The sequence below is a fragment of the Perognathus longimembris genome, chromosome 3 (genome assembly GCF_023159225.1).
Source record: "Perognathus longimembris pacificus isolate PPM17 chromosome 3, ASM2315922v1, whole genome shotgun sequence".
NCBI classification, from domain to species: Eukaryota; Metazoa; Chordata; class Mammalia; order Rodentia; family Heteromyidae; genus Perognathus; species Perognathus longimembris.
In genome coordinates this window covers 108,211,529-108,232,664 of record NC_063163.1, presented here as the reverse complement: position 1 = coordinate 108,232,664, position 21,136 = coordinate 108,211,529, and the positions used below count along the sequence as shown (strand labels likewise).

The 21,136-nt window shown below is 46.7% G+C and overlaps 1 protein-coding gene across 1 annotated transcript; it reads right to left on the bottom strand.

Annotated features, from left to right (window-relative positions):
* Positions 1-1,510: 1,510 nt before the first annotated feature.
* Hepacam (hepatic and glial cell adhesion molecule) lies at positions 1,511-17,080 on the bottom strand. The gene is given in 8 exon segments (XM_048340957.1): positions 1,511-1,816; positions 2,744-2,814; positions 3,100-3,173; positions 4,063-4,162; positions 4,429-4,710; positions 5,383-5,413; positions 5,415-5,725; positions 16,964-17,080. Coding segments are annotated over 8 exon segments (1,260 nt in total). The 5' UTR covers positions 17,049-17,080.
* Between the last annotated feature and the right edge of the window lie 4,056 nt (positions 17,081-21,136).

Here is a 21,136-nt window from a genome sequence, read left to right as displayed (position 1 = left end):
GCCTTGAGTGAGAAAGCTCGGGGACAGCGCCCAAGCCATGAGTTCAAGCCCCATATCTGACCAAAAAAAAATGCTTATGGGATGGTCAGAGCTGAGACTTAGAAGATAAGGAGGGAGCAGGGATGCAAAGCCTCCCGAGAACAGTAGGAAGGAGAGGACCAAATACCTGGGGCTTCTTCCTCCTTCCACTTTTTAACTGCCCTAACTCCTCACTCAATAGATTATTGCCTCTCCTCCAAACTATTCCAAAGTAGTGGCCTGTGTGGGCTCCCCAGTGGCCCACTCCCTTCATATTCAGAGGGTGGAATGATTAGGGAGCTTTCCCTGTCTGGTGGTGTGGGGTCTAAGCATCTGGAAGCAAGGCACCTAAGGGGAGAGGACACAGGACGTGGCAAGGGTTGGATCATTGATGTCAGGACTGGCAGGACTTATTGTCTGACGGGGCAGGCAGCAAGTGTCCTCTCCTCCACACCGTTTTGCTGGAGATCAGAGTTTCATTCTTTCAGTTGGAGGAAGCACCACAACCTTCCCAGGGATGACTGTTGGAAATGCTTGGTTCATAGGAAGCCATAGAAGCATGAGGGGTTAGACACAGATGCCACTGACACAGCTTTCTGAGAGAGGGGTGGATGGACATGCTCTTCTTTAAAGAATTAAGGGCACCCATCTTTTCATGAACACAAACAGGAAGAATGCCAAGCATGGCTTGCAGAGGGGTGGGGGGTGGGGGTGCGTGCATGTGTGCGTGTGTGTGTGTGTGTGTGTGTGTGTGAGAGAGAGAGAGAGAGAGAGAGAGAGATAGTCCCCAGGCTTGAACTCAGGGCCTAAGCACTGGAGCTTTTCTTTTCTTTTCTTTTGCTCAACGCTGGTGCTCAACTGCTTGAGCCACAGCTCCATTTGGGGGAGGAAGCCAACATGGGGAGCCTGAGTGCTTTGCTAGGTGCGTGGAATGTATCTCCCTCACCACCTTATAGGAACTCAGGAATGGAGTTCCCTAAGGCTGCTTTCACATTGCTTCCTTGGTACTGTCCTTAAGGACAGTGGGGCATTGGGGGCAAGTGGTCTTTGTAATCTGGGCTTGCAAAAAAAACCTCCAAAAACCAAAGAAATCAAACTTCCAGAAGAAAAGGGAGTCGAGTGGGGGCATGAATTGCTCCCAGGAGCATGGGGGGGGGGGGTGTTAGGTTACTGATGTTAGTTTCAGAAGATCCTCTTATTTTTTTTTTTTCTTTTTGGAGGGAGGGGCAGGAACTTTAATTTTCTATACAGGCCTAAGAGGGCACGACCTATATACCCACTGAGAACAAAGCCAAGAAACCCAGAGCAAACGCAACCTGGTTTCACCCCCCGCCCCCCCCCCCCCCCCCCCGACCCCGAGGAAGGCCGGGCCCGCTCCGCGTCTGCGCACGCTCACACGGGTCCGTCCCCCTCCCTGGGCCCCGAGGCCCCGGCTCCGGGGCGGGACGCGGGGCTGCGGCTCACGGGGCGCCTCGCGGGGCTCCCGGGCGGCTCAGGCGCTGATCTCCACCGGGCTGGCCTCGTCCTGTTCGCGGATCATGTGCACGCCCGCAGTCCGCAGTGTGCGCGAGGCGCTGCGCGAGCGGCACGGCGAGCTGGGAGCCCGCGGCGGGGACGACGTGTGCGTGCGGCCGCTGGCCGGGGAGGGCGCCGGGGAGCGCGGGTAGCGGCGCACGGAGCGCATGGGCAGGCCCGGAGAGCGGCCGGGCACCGGAGGGGACACGGAATAGCCGGGAGGGCCGGGGTCGGTCGTGCTCCGGGGCTCGGGGGCCGGGTTCTCCTCGGGGTCTGGAGAATCCTGCAAGGAAGGACACGAGCGGCGGGCATCAGCGGGCCCCTGGTTCAGGCCGGCCTCCAGTCCCAGGACGCTGATGGAGACCCGGTGCCCTCTGCACTCCCACCTCCGTGTATGTGGCAGACCAATCTGCTTTTTTTCCTCAAGGCCTGAGCACTGCCCCTGGCTTCCTTTTGATCAAGGCTAGCACGCTACCCCTTGAGCCACAGGGCCACTTCTGGCTTTTTCTGTGTATGTGGTGCTGAGGAATCGAACCCAGGGCTTCACGCATGCTAGGCAAGCAATCCACCTCTAAGCCACACTCCCAGCCCAACAATCTGCTTTTTCTTTTCTGAGATATGTCACAATTAGCATGGTGCCTAGCAGGTAATAAACAGGTGCTCAGTAAATCACGGACAAAGCATTGAGTACTTTCTCCCCTTATCTTCACCAGTCTTGGGTAACCTGAGACCTTAAGTCCTGGAGTAGTTAGGAAATCAACACAACTGGTGTCCGGAGACTTAGATGTGGAACCTAGGCCTGCTACTTATTACGTGTTTAATCCTGTGCAGGTTGTATTTTCTAAGCTGTAAAGTGAGGATGATGCTGGATGTGAGCAGCTCACACCTGTAATCCTAGCTACTTAGGAGGTTGAGATCTGAGGATCCAGGTTCAAAGCCAGCCTCAGCAGAAAAGTCTGCAAGACTCTTATCTCCAATTCACCAGTAAAAAGCCAGAAGTGAAGGTGAAGCTCAAAAGTGGCAGAGCACCAGCCTTGAGTGAAAAAAACGAAGGGACAGCACCCAGGCCCTGAGTTCAAGCCCCAGTACAACACAAAAACAAATGAACCAACAAACAGGAATTCCAGGAAGATTTCACAGGTATCCCAGCACATGCTGGCAATTCACATGCTGGGACTGCTTTGTGGGGCACCCAGTCCCTAGAGCATACCTTGTCCTTCAGGATGTAGAGTGCCATGGGGTTCTTCCGCTCCTGTTCTCCACTTCGTGGGAGGGTGTCTGCTGCACAGGGGACAAAATGGGGTGGCTGGCCCAGGTGTGGACTCTACCAGCCAGCAGCTATGCCCCTTCCTTCTTAAGTAGCCCATGATAACCTCTGCCAATGTCGCTGAACACCTGAAGTCCTACCTTGGCTTGTACCTGTCCCTGTTCTGCTGTCTTCCAGAAGTTGGAAATAGAAGGGAGGCCCTGCACAGTTGGCTTTCTTGTGGCCCATTTCTCCCTTTCCCCAGCAGCTCCCTGATCTGCGTGCAGATGGGATGGGTACGCAGGTGTTGGGGTGCTCACCCTCTGATTTCAGGCGGTCATCGTTCTGATCCATGTATTCCAGGGAGTTTTGCTTCTCCAGCTTCCTCTTCTTCCTGCAAATCAACCCATCACCCCCCACCGAGAACAGACCTATTGAATGGGAGCAGAGGATCTGGGGAAGGAACCCAGGAAGGGCTCTGATGACCATAAAAGAGGCCTCCTGATAACAGGAAGGTAGACTGGGCATGAGGTAGGTGTGGGAGTAGTACATGAGCTTTGGAATGAATTACATTTAAATCTCCATGCTGATGCTGTCACTAGCTTGTGGATATGGGCAAGTCATTCATCCAATATGAGTCTCAAGAGTCTTGATCTATAAACTGGAGGCAATCAGACTTAAGATCCCAGCCCTACTGCCTAACCCAAAGAAGATCCTTAGCACAGAAAACCATTCTTAATGGAGGGAATGAGCACAAGATACAATTCCATACATAATGGGAAGACATGTCTCTTGGGAAAAGGTAAAGAGCCCTGGGAAGCAAGGCATCTAGAGATGAGAAAAGATCCATAAGTGGTGGCTCATATTTCTAATCCCAGCACTTGAGAGGCAGAGGGAAAAAAGACTGAGCACTGGAGGCCAGTTTGGATTTTGTAGTAAGAACTTGGAAGACAGGTGGGGTGTGAAGAAGGGAGGGAGAAAAAGAGGGGGAGGGAGGGAAGGGAGGAGGAAGGGAAGGAGAGGAAGAAAAGAAGAAAAAGAAAAAAAGAAGAGGGGGAAAAGGAGAATAATAACAGAGGGAAGGGAAGGGGAGAAGAAAGAAGAGGAGAGGATAATCAAGAAGAGAGGAGAGGAGAGAAAGAGACTACAATGTGGGTCTGGGACTGTGCCTACAATGCATGAGTTCCTGCACTTAATCCCAAGCACCTAAATAAACGATAGCATTTAGAGCTGGAACAGGCTGAAGGATTTGGGTGCTTAGGTGGTGGAATTCGCAGAATTACCTAGACTTTTTGGAGGGTTTCCAGCAGGCACAGACTGTCACCAAGGTCACAAGGAGGAAGATGCCTCCTGTAGACAAGATGATGTAGAGGGAGCTCCTTCCTAAGGGGAGAGAGGCAGACAGACAGGTGGGAGAAACTTCTGGAAGGGGCAGCAGGTGTAGCAAGGAGAGCTTGTGGCAGTGGAAGGCAAAGAAAAAGAGCCTTAGGTGGCATGGTTGGCAGATCGCAGGGCTGGCTCAGAGCCCACTTCCCACTTTGTCTGTCCTCCACAAATAATGCCCACCTCTGCCTCTTTCTCCCCTCAGAGTGGCTCTCTGCCCCTAGCTGCACTGGGCACCTGTCTCTCAGGCAGGTGGGAAGACTCACGGTACACGGTGATCTTGACCGGCAGGCTGCGGACCTGGCTGATGGGGTTCTCCACCACACAGCTGTACAGGTCATCGTCCTCCATGAGCACGCGGGTAATGGTGAGCACCTTTTGGTCCGGGGACAGGAGCATTCTGGAGTCATTGAGGAGGGGCTTGCCATCCTTCAGCCATGTATAGCTGGGCTTGGTGCCGTTCTCGTGAGAGCAGTTGAGGGTGAAGGCCTCGCTGAGCTCTAGCACAGTGGTGGAAGCCACGACTACCTGCGGCCTTGAAATGGGCACTAAGCCCCGGTGGAGAGGGATGGAAAAGCCAGTCAGTCATGGGCAAGGAAATGTCTCCCTTTCCCTTTTTAAAAGAAATTCCCTACATTCCAACATGCCACGAATCCAGTCTGTGGGCTGAGGAGGTAAAGACATGCCTAAAGCGTTCTTCGGTGCAGTCCTTTCCCATCATTCATTCTTCCATTCATTCATCCACCCATTCATCTGTTTACTCATAATCTATTTCTCATGTACCTACTAAGCACAAGGAGTACAATGCTGAACAAGACAGCATGGTGCCTGCCTTCACTCTTCCTAAGTACCTTTCCAACACCACTGGGCTTTCATGTCTGCAACCAGCTTGGTAGATACTTTAGTTAGGGGAAACCTTAGTGCCAAGTATCTGGGTCCGTATCTTGGCTCTAGCAGTTGTACAGGCTTGAACAACTGACGCCACCTCTTTGTGCCTCAATTTCCTTGTCTACAAAGTAGAAAGAGGGACATTTACTTTGCCTAAGTGCTGATATATGCAAAACACTGTGGGTAGCTTCTGGCATATAACAAGGCCTCTGTCAGTGTTAGCTGTACCCATCCCCCCTCAATCTGATGTCTGCACTCAACTCAGGGGAGTTCCTTGTGTTGGTCTAGTCCCAGCCACCTGCCCTGCCTCCATGCCCTCCAGAGGGCTTTACCATCCACAGTGAGGTTGATGGTCTTCTCCCCCTGTGAAGGTGTCATCCGTGATGGAGATCTCCACCTCATAGGTGCCCTCGTCGGCCAGCTGCAGGTCGCTGAGAAGCAAGGAACCATTTTCAAAGAGTCGGATACGGTCTCGATAGTCAGGCCGTAGGTTGCCGATGACTTCCGTGCCGATGGACTGCACCACCGTCACAGGCTTGTCTCGCTTCAGCTGCCACTTCACCACGGGCTTGTCGCTGCTGGTGCTGCTGTACTGCACCGAAAGCAGAGCTGACTTCCCCACTGTGCCATGGATCAGACGAACCGGGCTGGTGATGTTCACCCCCTCCAGGGGGTCTGCAAACAGAGTCCCATGGGGAAGAAGGCAGTGTTAGGCCCGGATCCTCCCCCATGCCCACCTTGAAGACCCTTGATCTCCCAGTAGCTTACCCTGTGGGTTCTTCACTCCCTCCCCATCATTAACTCTCCCACAGTGGCTCTGTGTTCCTCTGTCTCCCCCTCACGGCCATTCCATGGCTCTCCTGTTGCCTGCCTCTCTGCCTCTCTGGCCCTTTTCCCATTGCCTTCTTCTTATGGTAGATTTAGCCTACCCGGTATGTGTTTATTCATAGTATTGATTGAACATCTCCTATGTACTGGGAACCTTTTTCCTGTAGCCTTGAGGTAAATCGAAAGCAAAGCAGATAGAAATCTATGCACGCCTGAAACTTACAGCTCATTGGATAGCAAGGGGAATTTGTCAGGCTTGAAAACTGGGGTGGTGAGAAGCAGGGAAAGCATAGGAACATAGATTCACAAAGAGAAGAGCATGTCGTAAATGGTGTCAAGAAAGGGGCAGCTTACGGGGCTCAAGACATAGGTACTTTCCAGTCATAGCAAGTGTATCTGATGTTTACCCCAGAAGCAAGCAGCATCCTTCTGAAGCCTTCCCAGTACAAAATATAGCCCTTCCACCAGATAGGTAATTTGAGGAATTCACTCAAACTCTAATCCAATGTATACTGACTTTAGAGGAAAGACGTGGATGGATAGAATCAGAAGAGGGTTGCAAGACTTAGCTCTAGCCTAGAGTGGTTTGTTTTTTTGTGTGTGTGTGTGCCAGTCCTGGGGCTTGAACTCAGGGCCTGAGCACTGTCCCTGGCTTCTTTTTGCTCAAGGCTAGCACTCTGCCTCTTGAGCCACAGCGCTACCTCTGGCCTTTTTCTATATTTATGATACTGAGGAATCGAACCCAGGGCTTCATGTATATGAGGCAAGCACTTTACCACTAGGCCATATTCCCAGGTGCTTAGTGTGGTTGGTAGTACATTTTTGACTCAGAAGGCAAGAGGATCATGAGTTTAAGGAGAGTCTGTTCTACATAGCAAGACCTTCTCTTAAAAAACAAACAAAAACTATCACGGAATGCACAGATTTAGGCAAGCAATCTTTCTAAGCCCCATTCTTCCCATTTATAAAATAAATAGTATATCATTGTAAAATAAAGAATAGTCACAATAATAACAACAATGACTGCCCTTTCTTAGGATTTTTTTTTTTTTTGGCCAGTCCTGGGTCTTGGACTCAGGGCCTAAGCACTGTCCCTCAAGGCTAGCACTCTGCCACTTGAGCCACAGCACCACTTCTGGCTGTTTTCTGTATATGTGGTGCTGGGGAATTGAACCCAGGGCCTCATGTATACGAGACAAGTACTCTTACCACTAGGCCATACCCCCAGCCCCCTTTCTTAGGATTGTTAAGCACACCAGTTACTGTTAGATAGTGGAAAGAACACAAGGTTGAGCATCAGAGATTTGGGCCTTCTGCTGGGCTGTATGATCGAGGAAAAGCCACTTCCCTGTGTGGGGCTCAGATTCCCCTAGTAATTTGAGTAGAGGCTCTATGGCCTCATGGACTCTAGGATTTTAGGACCTTGTCCAATGGAGCCCTATTCAGAGCCACCTCTCATATTCTGAGGCTTTTTAGTAGATGTGGGGCCTAAAGGGATGCCATGGATGCTGTTAATTGGTATTGCTGGCCAAACAGATCATTCCAACCACTCTGAAGAGAATCCTCTGGAAAGGATGCTGCTGGAATTGGGGTGGGGTTAGCTGAATGGACACACATGGGGTTCTCAGTCCTTCTGCATTCCAGTTGCTTCCTTACCCTCATTGTCTCTGAATTTTCCTATTTCTTGTCCTTACTTCTTACTCCACTACAGTGCAGTCTAGAGTGGAGGAAGCTGAGCTGTACTTTCTCATTCTTCCTCTCCTCTGTCCTAGGGAATCCAGACCAGACCAAAAGGCAATTAAAACTTTGTGGCGATCAAAGCAAATTTTCTTCATTCAGCATATTCAATATGTTTTTCAGAGCTGGTACTTTGTTAAGTAGTGAGCCCCTCACCTTTGAAAGAAGTCAAGAAAAGACCTTTCTTTCACTACTGTGAGTCGCTTCCTGTGACCTATAAGCCTTTCTGGGTATCATAAAACCTCAAGAGTGGGCTGGGAATATGGCCTAGTGGCAAGAGTGCTTGCCTCGTATACATGAGGCCCTGGGTTCGATTCCTCAGCACCACATATACAGAAAATGGCCAGAAGTGGCGCTGTGGCTCAGGTGGCAGAGTGCTAGCCTTGAGCAAAAAGAAGCCAGGGACAGTGCTCAGGCCCTGAGTTCACGGCCTAGGACTGGCAAAAAAACAACAAAAAAAAAACAAAAACAAAAACCAAACGTCAAGAGTGGAAGATGGCTGTAAGAATTAGAACTGTCTACATGTGAATTACTGAACATTGTATGCTTGTTGTTAAAGGGAGGTCTTAATTTGAAGAAGACTGAGTGGACAAAATAGTTTGCAAGCTTATTGTTATAATTATTATCTTTAGTGTACAAAGGGGTTTCCACTCAACATAACCATTTATGAGCACAAATGCATCTAGATCAGTGTCACCCTGTTGATTGTTCCCCTCATCCAACTTTTTTTTTTTTTTGGCCAGTCCTGGGGCTTGGACTCTGGGCCTGAGCACTGTCCCTGGCTTCTTTTTGCTCAAGGCTAGCACTCTGCCACTTGAGCCACAGCGCCACTTCTGGCCATTTTCAGTATATGTGGTGCTGGGGAATCGAACCCAGGGCCTCATGTATATGAGGCAGGCACTCTTGCCACTAGGCTATATCCCCAGCCCCATCATCCAACTTTTTAAAGGCATTTTTATTCCCATAAAAATCTTTCATCAAAGCTGGGCACTGGTGGCTCACGCCTGTAATCCTACCTACTCAGAACTCCAAGATCTGAGGGTCGCGGTTCAAAGCCAGCCCAGGCAAGAAAGTCCTTGAGACTCTTATCTCCAATAAACCACCAGAAAACCAGAAGTGCTTCTGTGGCTCAAAGTGGTAGAGCACTGGCCTTGAGCTGAAGAGCTCAGGGACAGTGCCCAGGCCCAGAGCTCAAGCCCCACAACCAGAAAAAAAAAATCTTCCATCAAAATAGAAATATATATAATGTTGTTCTAGCTCACCTACTTAAGTAGAATTTGTGGAAACACAAATCATGCCCTCCAAGTAGTGGGATCTACTAGGGGTGCCTACAATCTGTGTACCAGGCGGAGATCCATTTGGCCACACGATCTGAAGGTTACTTCCAATTTTTCGTCTCTGTGGTGACTTAAATGGGATTTCTAAATCAAATCTCAGGTTTGGCTTGATGTAGAAAAACAAATTCTCTAATTTCTCCAATTAGGCAAAGTGGACTTTAGCATTTGTGGCTTGAGGTATTCTTGAGAAAAGCCATGGAGAACGTGGCGGTGATGACACACAGGGAGCACGTTCCTCCTTCTCAGGAAGCAACAGGGGATGCACACACCAGAACCATGTGCAGAGCCTTCCTGGGGATTAGCCAAGCTGGATAACAGCCCTGCTACGGTTTGCATCATGGTCTGTCCCCAAGAGTTGATGTATTGGAAGCCTAGTCCCCAGTGCTGTAGGTTTTAAGAAGCCATGAAACCTTTAAGAGGTAGAGCTCTTTAGCTTCACTGAGGGTGCTAAGAGATTAAGGGAGATTTTTATAGTTTTAAGTTGATTCTCCAGAGAAAGAATTATAATAATAATAATAATAATAATAATTATTATTATTATTATTATTATTAGAGCCTAACCCATCTCTGCCTTCCTATTTCACCAGGAGATCTTTCTCTCTTCCTAGAAGTCATCTGCCCTGGGATGATGTAGTTACACCCCTTTCTCCCATCACCAGAGCCCAGTGTCAAGCTGTTTGGACTGACTTTCTACCTCTAATGTTGTGAGTTACATTAGCCTCTTTTTATTATAAAGTACTCAGCTTGGAATATTTTATTATATCAATTGGAAACTCATACAGATCGCTAGTACCAAACTCTGAGGTTTCTATTTCCACACTCCTAGGCTGGAAGTGACAGCCATAGCCCTAAGAGGAAGAAATTTACCCTCTCCCTTCTACAGCTCTGACCTCCCGTGAGTTTCTCTGGCTTATACTGTCTCCTATCTCATCCCATTCCATGGCCCTGTAGCCTTTTTGTTCTTTTGTGCCAGTTCTGAGCTTGAACTTAAGGCCTGGTCACTGTCCCTGAGCTTTTGTGTTCAAGGCTAGCACTCTACCACTTGATCCACGACTCCATTTCTGGCTTTTTGGTAGTTGGTTGGAGATGAGAGTCTCATAGACTTTTCTGCCTGGTCTGGCTTTGAACCATAATCCTCAGATCTCAGCCTTGTGAGTAGCTAGGATTATAGGCATGAGCCACTGGTATCTAGCTCCCAGTACCCTTTTTAGCGATGGATTTCCTCTCCCATCCTGTTCTTCCTATATGTTTAGATGATTTATTTTGGATTAAAAACAAAACAAAACACTGGGGAAAGTGCAGCCTATGAGTTACCTCAGGCCCTGCCCTCATCCAGGTGGGCACTCTCTTTCCTTATGCCTGTGACATGGCATGCCAGGAGTGGAAGGCATGCCTATTACTTGTTGTGTTCATATGGGAAATGAGCAGACTTAGCTAAGCAAACACTGTTTTGCGAGACCTCTAGCCAGGATCAGAATCTGTATTAAGTTCAGGATTCCACACTTTCAAAGGACACAGAGAACTGGAACAGAAGCCAAAGCAGCACACAGAAGTGAGGAAATGACAAACAACAGTAGCCCAGAGTGGCAATAAAAGGAATTAGGGCCATTCAACCTGGAGAAGTAATTAACTTCGGTATTGTCTCTGAGAAATCATTATGTAGAAAGTCTTTGTTCCCACCTGAGGCTCAATAAAAGGAAACTAACATCCCATCAAGATGTTCTTGTGGACCTAAACAATGCCCTGTTGGGTTAGATCAGTCAAGGAGAATTTTTTTTTTAAACCAGGACTGTGTGCTCACTCAACTTGTTTGCTCAAGGCTGGCTCACTACTACTTGGGTGACACTTTCAGCCTGGTTGTTTTGCTGTTATTTTTGATAACGATAAAGTCTTGAGGATTTTTCTGTCCAAGCTGCCTTTGAACTGCGATTCTTCAGATCTCAGCCTCCTGTGGCGCTAGAATTACAAGTGGGAGCCACCTGTTCTCAAGGAAAGACACCTGTTGTGACTTGGAGGAAAGTCAGGCTTCAGAGTATAAGAAGGTACCTGAAAATATCTTTGGGTTCTCTTTATAGCTTTTCCATTTAAAACCAACCAACCAACCATCATCTATCTACTCATGCTTGCTGGACAAATATTTACTTTTTACCAGTATTCACCATAAATTTACCTTTCAAAAGTGTCAATGGGATGGTGCTAAACTTGTGATCTGGCCTTAGCATCCTCTTTAAGGCCCAAGTTTTATACCTTTTTACCAGATGAATTTTCTTTCTTTCTTTGTTAACTCTCTCTCCTTAAAGAAATCCCTCCATATATTGATTTGTCATAGACACCCTTGTGTGGAGTCCTCCAAGGGACTCCACACAATCTTCTGAAGTGTCACTCATTCAGGAATGTGGGAGGGAAAAACTCAGGAAACACAAACTGTGAAGAAGGCCCTTGGAATACAGAAAGAGAAGACTCTAGAGATTTTTATCTCCTCTTTAAGGGGCATAGATGCTCACAGATACCTAGCTTTTATGTATTAAAAATAGCACATAGACAACATGTTTGTGAGTGGAAACACAAACTGTTGTTAAGCTATCAACTCTCCCAACTGATCTTTAATTTAATACAATACCATTGAAGACCCAAGACCCTTTTTGATATTGGCATCAAGTTGGCTCAGTAGAATAGAACAGGACATCCTAAAACGGAACTCTCATATATGTTGGTGGGAGTACAAATCAATACAACTATTTTTTGTTGTTGTTGTTGGGCATGGGGCTTGAACTTAGGGCCTGTGTGCTGAGCTTTTCTGTGTACAGCTACTGATCCACTACTTTGAATCACACTCTACTTGTGGTTTTCTGGTGGTTACTTGGTGATAAGAATCTCATAAACTTTCCTGCCTGGGTTGGCTTTGATTCATGATCCTCAAATCTCAACCTCCTGAGTAGCTAGGATTATAGGCATGAGCCAGCAACACCCAGCTCCAGACAACTTTTTTGAAAACAGGCCATAACAACTGAAGCTCAATATAGATATACTCTATACTGTGATTTGGATGTGGTTTATGAAGTGCCAGACTTTGAAGTCAGTCCCCACTTTACCACGCGAACCCCACTTTACCACGCAAACCTGAGATAAGCAGGCCCTGTGAGCAAACCCAGGACAAGCCCATTAGGGCCCAGTCGGTCTAGAACTCTAACCGCTGGGAATGCTTAACTCTGACTGCCCCCAGAGTGCCTTGAGCCCTGAGCCAATCAGATTTGTACCTGTGTCCTAATCTTGCTTGCTTGAACACCTGATTGTTGTAACTTTGTTTTTTGCCTTTATAAGCCCTGTGCAATCGCAGCTCGGGGCTTCCTCCTAACCTCTGCTGTGTCGGTGGGTAGGACGTGGCCCGAGTTGCAGCTCGCCTGAATAAAGCCTTGCCTTGCTTTTGCATTTCGGAACGTCTGAGTCTCGGTGGCCTTCTTGGTGGTCGTCTTGCGACTTGGCATAACAGTTTACATGTGTCCCCCAAAGATTTATGGTTTTGAAGCTTGGTTCTCAGTATGGTGATTTTTAGAGGTGGTATAGGACCTTTAAAGCCCAAAGCCTAGTGGAACATGCTTAGCACATTGGAAATGTGCCCTTGCAAGGGATAAATGTAATTTTCCTGGGACCCTTAGTTTTTAGTCATGCCTTAGCTTCCTGTTTCCTCTCTTCCATCTGTGATGGTGTCCTCCACAGTTGTTCTGGTTTGTATATGAATCCTTCTAAAAGGCTGAGTTTCCAGTTGTGGATCTAATCGTTGACAGGTGATTAGACCATGAGGGTGGTAACTTCACCAACGGGCTAATTCACCAAAGAGCTCACACTAAATAGGCTATTAGGAAGTGGGGTCTGATTCGAGGAAGTAGGTCACTGTGAGGTATATACCCTGAAGGGTATATCTTGTCCTGGCCTCTTCCTGTCTCTCTCTGCCTACTGTCCATGACAAGGTGAGACAGTTTCTCTACCACATACTGTAAACATCATGATGTTCTGCCTCACCATGCATGGGCCCTGAAGCAATGGAGCCAAATGACAATTGTTTGAAACCTCTGTAAGCCAAAATGCACCTTTCCTCCCTTAGGTTGTTTTCTCAGGTATTTTATAATAGCAATGAAAAGCTGATTAATCTACCACCATCCGGCTGATCCCAGCACCATATCCTCGAATCTTCAGAACTATAAAGATATCAGGTTTAAAATATCTTGTCATAATAAAGGAAAATATACTGAGGACCTATAAATCAGCAATTCTTTTCCAAGATATATTCATAGGAGAAATGCGTGTGTACTGTATACGTTTACTAAAAGACATGTGCCAGAATATTTTAACAGCTCTCTTCATAAAGCCTGAGTTGGAGTTTGGTTTAGAAACAACCAAAGTATCAAAATGGGAGAGATAAACATTTTGTGCTATATGGAATACCATATAGCAATGAGACCAAATGACAATTATAATAACATACATAAATCTGGAGAACTTGGTGTTCAGCAAAGGAAGCTAGATACAAAAACACATACGTGTAATTCCATTTCTGTGAAGTTCAAAGACAAGCAAAATTAATATGTATTATCAATTAGGATGCTCCTCTAATCCTCAAGAAAGGGCAGTAGTAACTGAAATGTTAAGGGAGTGATTTTGAGGCACCGAATATTTGATTTCTTAATATGGAGGATTAATACTTGGGGTTACTTTTTATAGGTTCATCAAACTATCCTTATGCCAACTGTATTTTCCTGCATGTAATTTTCAATTGTACATTAAAAGCAGCATCTACAATGTGGATATGATTTGAGGGCTAGAAGGAGTGGAATGAAGGCAGAGGACTTTTTCCTCCTGGCTTCCTAGACTAGTGGAATAATATAGGATGTCAGAGAGTAAAATCCTGAAAATCAGAATCTGTAGATTTACGGCATGCTATCTTTATGTCTGCTAATGTTCTAGCCTCTGGAAAAGTCTTGTTAGAATGTTCTGAAAGTCAGGCTCTGATGATTTTTAGAAAGCCTTATCTGTTCATATCAGGGCTAGAGTATTAAAGACTAAATGTTTTTGGCCTGAGGCTTGCCTGAGGTTTGTTACCACAACCCAAGTGTGTGTGTATCTTTTTAAAAACTTAACCATTCGTTAATTTGAAAGAATTTGGGGCCTTCTCTACTTTGTATATTTGATTCCCCTTTTCACCATCTCTGTAACTGCAGATCTCATTATGTCCTCATATCATTGCAATTTCCACTGAGACTCCTCTCACAGAAACTATCAGTAAACTTTTTTCATAATATCATATTTTTACTTGGTATTTGTAACATCTTCATTGGATAGTTACTTTTACTTGCCATATAGAGTTGGCTGTTTTAGGTTCTTATCATCCTCCACCTTTTTGACCCATTTGATGGTATTGGTTCACTCATGGAAGGTCTCAATTCCTTCCTTTGACTTTGCTGTACACTCTTAGTTCTGACAGTTCCTTTGCAGTTTCCTTATTGGATCTTTCTTCCTTTACCTTCCTCTATGAATCTTGGAGTTTCTGGATGTTCAATTTTCAGCTCAGTATTCTTCTCCCTTCTCATTGTTTCAACTCATCTGACAGCTTAAGAAAAACTCTCTCCGGGGCTGGGGATATAGCCTAGTGGCAAGAGTGCCTGCCTCGGATACACGAGGCCCTAGGTTCGATTCCCCAGCACCACATATGCAGAAAACGGCCAGAAGTGGCGCTGTGGCTCAGGTGGCAGAGTGCTAGCCTTGAGCGGGAAGAAGCCAGGGACAGTGCTCAGGCCCTGAGTCCAAGGCCCAGGACTGGCCAAAAAAAAAAAAAAAAACTCTCTCCCATCCTTACCTTCTGTCATCTAGCTTTAGGCTATGTGACATATTCACACAAGCATTTCAACCTAAGCATGTACAATATTAATCACCATGCCCCTCAACTCTCTCTCTCTCTCTCTCTCTCTCTCTCACACACACACACACACACACACACACACACACCTTACATCCATTTCTAGATCCTCCTGGTTTCTATATGAGATCCTGACTTTGTCTTCAAAATACTATCTTCATGTGCTTCATTTCTTCAGTCTTTATTGTAATTGAAACCTATGTTATCTCTCTACTGAGCAATTGCATTAATGTTGTTATTGGTTGATCAAACGTTGAAGTTCTAACTCCCAGATCATGAGAATCCAACCATATTTGACAATGGGGCCAGGTATAATATGTTAAGATGAAATCATACTAAAGTAAGGAGACCTCCTCTAGCATGTATCCTAATAAGCTGAGCAAAATTGGCCGGATACTGGTGGCTCACACCTGTAATCCTAGCTACTCAGGAAGCTGAGATCTGAGGATCACAGTTCAAAGCCAGCCTGGGCAGGAAAGTCCGTGAGACTCTTATTTCCAATTAACCACCAGAAAACTGGAAGGGGCACTGTGGCTCAAGTGGTAGAGGGCTATCCTTGAGCTGAAAAGCTCAGAGACAGCGCCCAAACCCAGAGTTCAAGCCCCATGACAGACAGAAAAAAAAAAAAAAGAGCAAAATTTGGACATGGACATGCAGACAGGACAAAAATACCACTTGAAGACTGGAGTTACGCAGCCCCAAGCCAAGGAACTACTCAATGTGATATCAGAGACCTGGGGTAGATCCATCCTTATTTCCTTCAGAGGGAGCATGGCCCTGTCAACACCTTGTTCTCCAATTTCTAGCTTCTAGAACTGAGTTTTTGTTTAGGCTGCCCAGTTTATAATACTTTGGTACAACCCTAAATAATCAATATAATGTTTCTTTCTTACCTTGTTTGCATGTAGTTTCCCCTCCAATGAGAGGTACAGCTGACCCTGCCATTCCTGAATTAAAAATCATGATTCCCATCCCATCCATTGTTTATAGACTATATTCCACATCTTTTGAATGTAGTTTACACTCAACTACACAAACTACACTGAGTGTACTTTGCCTAACTCAATTCATACTTTCCTCTCCACCAGCAATGAACTGCTGGTCCTACCTAAACACATGAAGTTATTTCAAGCTAATGACTTTTGCCTATTTCCTCAGCAGTAGAGCCCATATACACTCCTACCTATTTTTTCTCATCCTTTAAAATTCAATGCAAATGAAAGTGATGCTGTGGTTCAAGTGGTAGAGCACTAGCCTTGAGGACAAAGAGGCTCAGGGACAGTGCCCAGGCCCCAGGACTGGCAAAAAAAAAAATCAATGCAAATATTTATTCTACAGTAAAGCTAACCTGAGATCCCCCCCCCCCCCCCCACACACACACATACCATTCTGCCTCAAGGGTAGGCAACCTTTCTGATTTCTATGTATTATCAGTATCTAACCCATGGTACTTTATGCGTTTTGTTCAAATGATCTCTTCACGCTATCATGCATCCCTAGGCTCTCTGTAATCTTGTGTGTTTGTACACAGAAAACCTACAGTATTTAAAATAAGATCATTTCTCCAAGAAGTCGCTAGGGGGCGCTACAGGAGGCAGGTGTCTAAGGCATAGAATGAATTATGGCTAGGTTAGTATGACTATCCTAAACCAGGAGGCTTGTTATCTCCCATGCTTCTTCCATCTCCCATGCTGTTTTACACTCAGAAAAGCCAGAGGAGGGGTTTAGGGAGGCATAAAACCAAGATTTTCCCTCCCCCTTCCTCTTAGCCCCTCATAATCCTTTGAAGAATGCTGGACTGGCCCACGCCAACAAGTCATCCCATAAGAAGTGGCATAGTGCCTGCCATCTAATGTACTGAATGCCGTGGGAGCTCCTTTTGGGGGACGGGACCTGGGGGGTGGTGGTGGGGGGCTGGAAGCTCATGGAATGAAGAGATACATTCAACACCAATGCTTGAATTCACTGAGTTGCTTCCCACAGCCTTGAGCTCTCTCTCCCCTCCTCCCACCCCAAAGGCCTTCAGGCCTTCAATTCTTCCCCTCCCTCTCCCTTGAAAGTCCTTTCTCCAGACCCTTTCTTACCCTTTGAGTCTCCTACCTGGCTGGATCAGAAGCAGGTAGACCAAAGGAGTGAGGTGCAGGGCCCTGGAGGCTCTGGACAGGGCTCCCCTTTCTCTCTTCATTTTGGGTGGCGTTCTCCAGCTCTGCTGCAGACAATTAGCATGATTTCTCCACTCTGGGCACGTCCCTTTGTACCACTCGGAGTTTCTCTGCCCGAACACAACTCTGCCAACTTCCCTCTGAATACACAGAGCTCTGTGTATTGCTGGACTTGTGCTTTCCCCTCACTCAGACCTGGCATTTTCTAGTTTCCAAGCTCTGCATCCCCAGTTGGGATGAGATTCTGCTTAAGAGATCATCTCCAACGTAGGTTCCATGGTGAGGGGCTGCTGGTGGGCCAGGGAGTGGGGTGGGGTGGGGGGTGGGGTTCGTCTCTGGTCTGAGCTGAGAGACTCACTCCCAGAGCAAAATCTGGGCTCAGTGAAGGCACAGGGCGGGAACACTCTGAAGGAGACCTTGTGTCCCAACCCACTGTCTCCACCTCATACTCCTTGTTCCTGAGAAGGACGGTCCATGCCAGGAGAGGACTCCAATAAGTTCTGGAAAGGGAGAGGGAGAAGGGAGCTTTTGAAAAGCTGGGAAATGAGGGAATGCACAGAATTCCTAAAGAAATGGGGAAACCCCTGCTTTAACCTCAAGGGAAGAAGAGTGGAAAATAGCTCAAGTTCTGTTATTTTCATACCTTTCCTCATGCTGGTTGGCATTCTCCTGTCACAGAATCACATAGATGCTGGGTCCATGCTTAGTTCACTCCCCTGTTTTCAGTCACGATTCTAGAACATGTCGGAGCAGAGATTAAGGTAATGCCCCACCAGCCAGGATCCCGGCATAGCAGCCTGGTCGTGGCATTCCGTCTCAAGGCTGGCTGTACATCAAGCTCTACCCTGATGTAGCTTGTGGCCACATCTTACAGTGGCTGCCAGTAGGCGTTCTTAGAAACCCTGTTGTACTGGCATGGCTCGCTAACTGTCTCCTCGCCTCTGATTTCACCTCTGTAAGATGGGGAGAACAATAGCCTCTTTGGAAGAATTGTGGGAAGGATTTATGCACATTTGGCACATGAGAATGCCTTTTGGTTAGCAAGATGACATTTAAGGCTGGGTGTGGTGGTATATGCCTGTGAGCCCAACACTCACAAAGCCCAGGTGTAGGGACAATCTGGAGTTCAAGGCTGGCCTGTACCTAGGGACACCCCCATCTCCATAAACAAGCAAACAAGCAAACAAACAAATCAACAGAAATGACATTTAAACCATTTTATTAAAAGTACCTTTTCTTCTTTTGCTTTTCATTCCTACAGGGACAGTTATATGTTAGTGAGTTGACAACTCTCCTCAGTTGCCTCTAACTAACCCTGATCTTAGTTGCCTAGAAATACACCAATGATTGCGTAACCTCTTCCTTCCACCCCCCCCATACTGGCCCAAGCCCCCCTAGGCTATTTTAGAACTGAAGCTTCATTGTATGGCTCATCTCAGAGTATAGAGGGAATATAGGAGAAGAGCTGGGAAGGATTGGTGTTGAGCTTCATAGAGGAACTCCAAAAAACATTCAAAAGCCCACTTTCCCTCCCTTTTTAAAAAGGGGGGAGGTACTGGGTAAGCACTCTGCCTCTTGAACCATGACCCCAGCCCTTTTTCTCCTTTTGTAGTTCTGCATCTATGACATTTCCCTAGATAATGCAAAGCACTTTTTTTTTTCTGAAAGACTCATTCCAGCAGGTATGCAAAAGAGAAGACAAATTCAGCATTCAGCTTTTGACATTTAGAAACTCACATGGTAGAGTTAGTAGCAAGATGAAAGGCTTACAAGCCGGTCTTTGCAAAGAAAAAAAGGATAGTCTAATTTCTTTTTACCTATCTCTTTGACATATCTCTGCAGCAGCTGGTGGACCAAATCACCGAGTTTTTCTATGGTATAAATAGGCCATTTTGCCTGTGATAGCGTGGACTTGAGGCTTTTTGGATGAGGAGCATATGAAGTTCAGGAAATAGAAAGCCTGAAATCTGCTTCTTTTTTTTTTTCTTTTTAGCATGAAGAACTGTGGAAAATAAAATGTGAGCGAGGGAGACCTAAGAGGCATCTAAATCCTTCGCACTCCCTTTTCCCTACCTGTGTGATGAGACTGAGACCACTCTAACTGCACAGAATTTGCAAGTGTGGCAAAGTGCCTACAAGCCCTTGGGACATTTAAAGGTGCCGCGAAGGTAAAGAACAGGCAGAAGCCAGGTGCTGGTGGCTCACACCTGTAATCCTAGCCACTCAGGAGGCTGAGATCTGAGGATCGAGTTATGAAGCCAGCCAGGGCAGGAAAATCTGTGAAAGTTATCTGGAAAACCGGTAGTGGTGCTGTGGCTCAACATGGTAGAACATTAGCCTTGAGCAAAAAAGCTCAGGGGCGGTGCCCAGGCCCTGAGTTCAAGCCCCAAGACTGACCTGCCCACCCCCACCAAAAAAATAAAATATAATAAAGTACAGGGAGAAAGCAGAGGGTAGAGCAAAAAGGCCAGAGCATATAGGGACTTTGACCCCTCTCCATCCTGAAGGGATTGATGGCTGTGGTGGTAGCAGTGCTGTATTGGGAGTTAGCATGTAGCTCATTAGGCTTGGGAGCACCCTAGGGTTCTGAGAATATTACCTAAATCTACTTCATTCTCTACCCTTGTTGCAACCAGGTCCCCTTGGCTAGCCACCTATACTTTGCCCCACCCATTCTGACAGTGGAGCTGGCGCAAGGGGAGGAAATGGGAAACCCTGCTTTGCACAGCTGTTTAGCTGCCCAAGCATGGCCTGAGTTACCTGAAGAAAAGTTAATGTGGTTACACTAAGTTGTGCTTACCCTGAAGGTCAGAGACTTACAGGAAGGTCACAGCAGCAACTGCAAAGACATAAGGGCACTATCTTTCCTTCCTATATTTGAATGTATAACATGCAGATTTGCAATCCTGGTTTTGAGAGGAGCAGACCTGGAGAAGCTTAAAATGGCCAGTTTACATGTCTTTCTCGCCTAATAAACAGGGCTTCTCCATCTCTACCCTCCGGGTGCTGGGAATTGAACTCAGGGTTTCACAGTTCCTAGGCAAGCACTCTAACATGTGGACTGTGACCCTAGTCTTTTTGTTAACTTATTAGGGTCTCTCACTGATTTTGCGCATGTCAACTTTGGACCTCAATCCTGCTGCCTCTGCCATCTGCCTTGCTGGGGTTACAGCCATGCCTCACCATTCCCAGTCTAAGAGGATGTTACATCTCTCTAATGTCAAATATATGTTCACATTTGTTAATCTGCCTGTCCATCCAATTCTTTGAGATACTGATATCTTTGTGGAGGTTCTCCTAGGTAGTGACTGTAATTCTTCACTCCCTGGGTCTTTTCACAGAGGCTAGCTCTGAGCTCCATAAAATTGGCTACTTGCTGAGTGCTGGTAGCTCATGCCTGTAATTTTAGCTATTCAGGAGGCTGAGCTATGAAGATTATGGTTCAAAGCCAGTCTGAGGAGAAAAGTTTGAGAGACTCTTATCTCCAGTTAACCACCACAAAGCTAGAAGTGGAGGTATGGTTCAAGTGGTAGAGCACCAGCCTTGAGTGAAAGAAAAATAAAAGAGGAACATCCTGGCTCTATGTTCAACTCCAGGTACTTACACACACACACACACACACACACACACACACACACACACACACACACACACACGACTGCCTGTCTGACTGATGACCTGCTTAGTAAGGCTCTCAAACCTCGTTTTTCTGACCACTTGAGCAGATTCATTTTCAACTGCCCTGTCCTCTTCTCAGCTGGCCTGATTCTCTTGGCCCCTGCATTCTGCATAGTTGTTTCTGGTTCTTCCTCTTTTGGCACCACCTTGGGGACCCTGAGGTCAGACTGCTCACAGGGAGCCTGTCTTCCTGAAGGTCTTGCAAGAGTGACAGGACAGTAATAGCGCAGTGGAGTCACTCTGCAACAAGACAGGTCCTTGTCCGACTTTTTTCATTTCCCAGAGAAGGACACCAAATGACAGGTTAATCCCAGACATGAGGTTGATCACTGAGAACAGCTAAGACTTTTGCCTGTCCCCAGTCACGTCCTGTGCAGGAAATCTCTGTCCTGTGTACTTAGACTTAGTCCTCAGTCCCGTCCAGCACCTACTC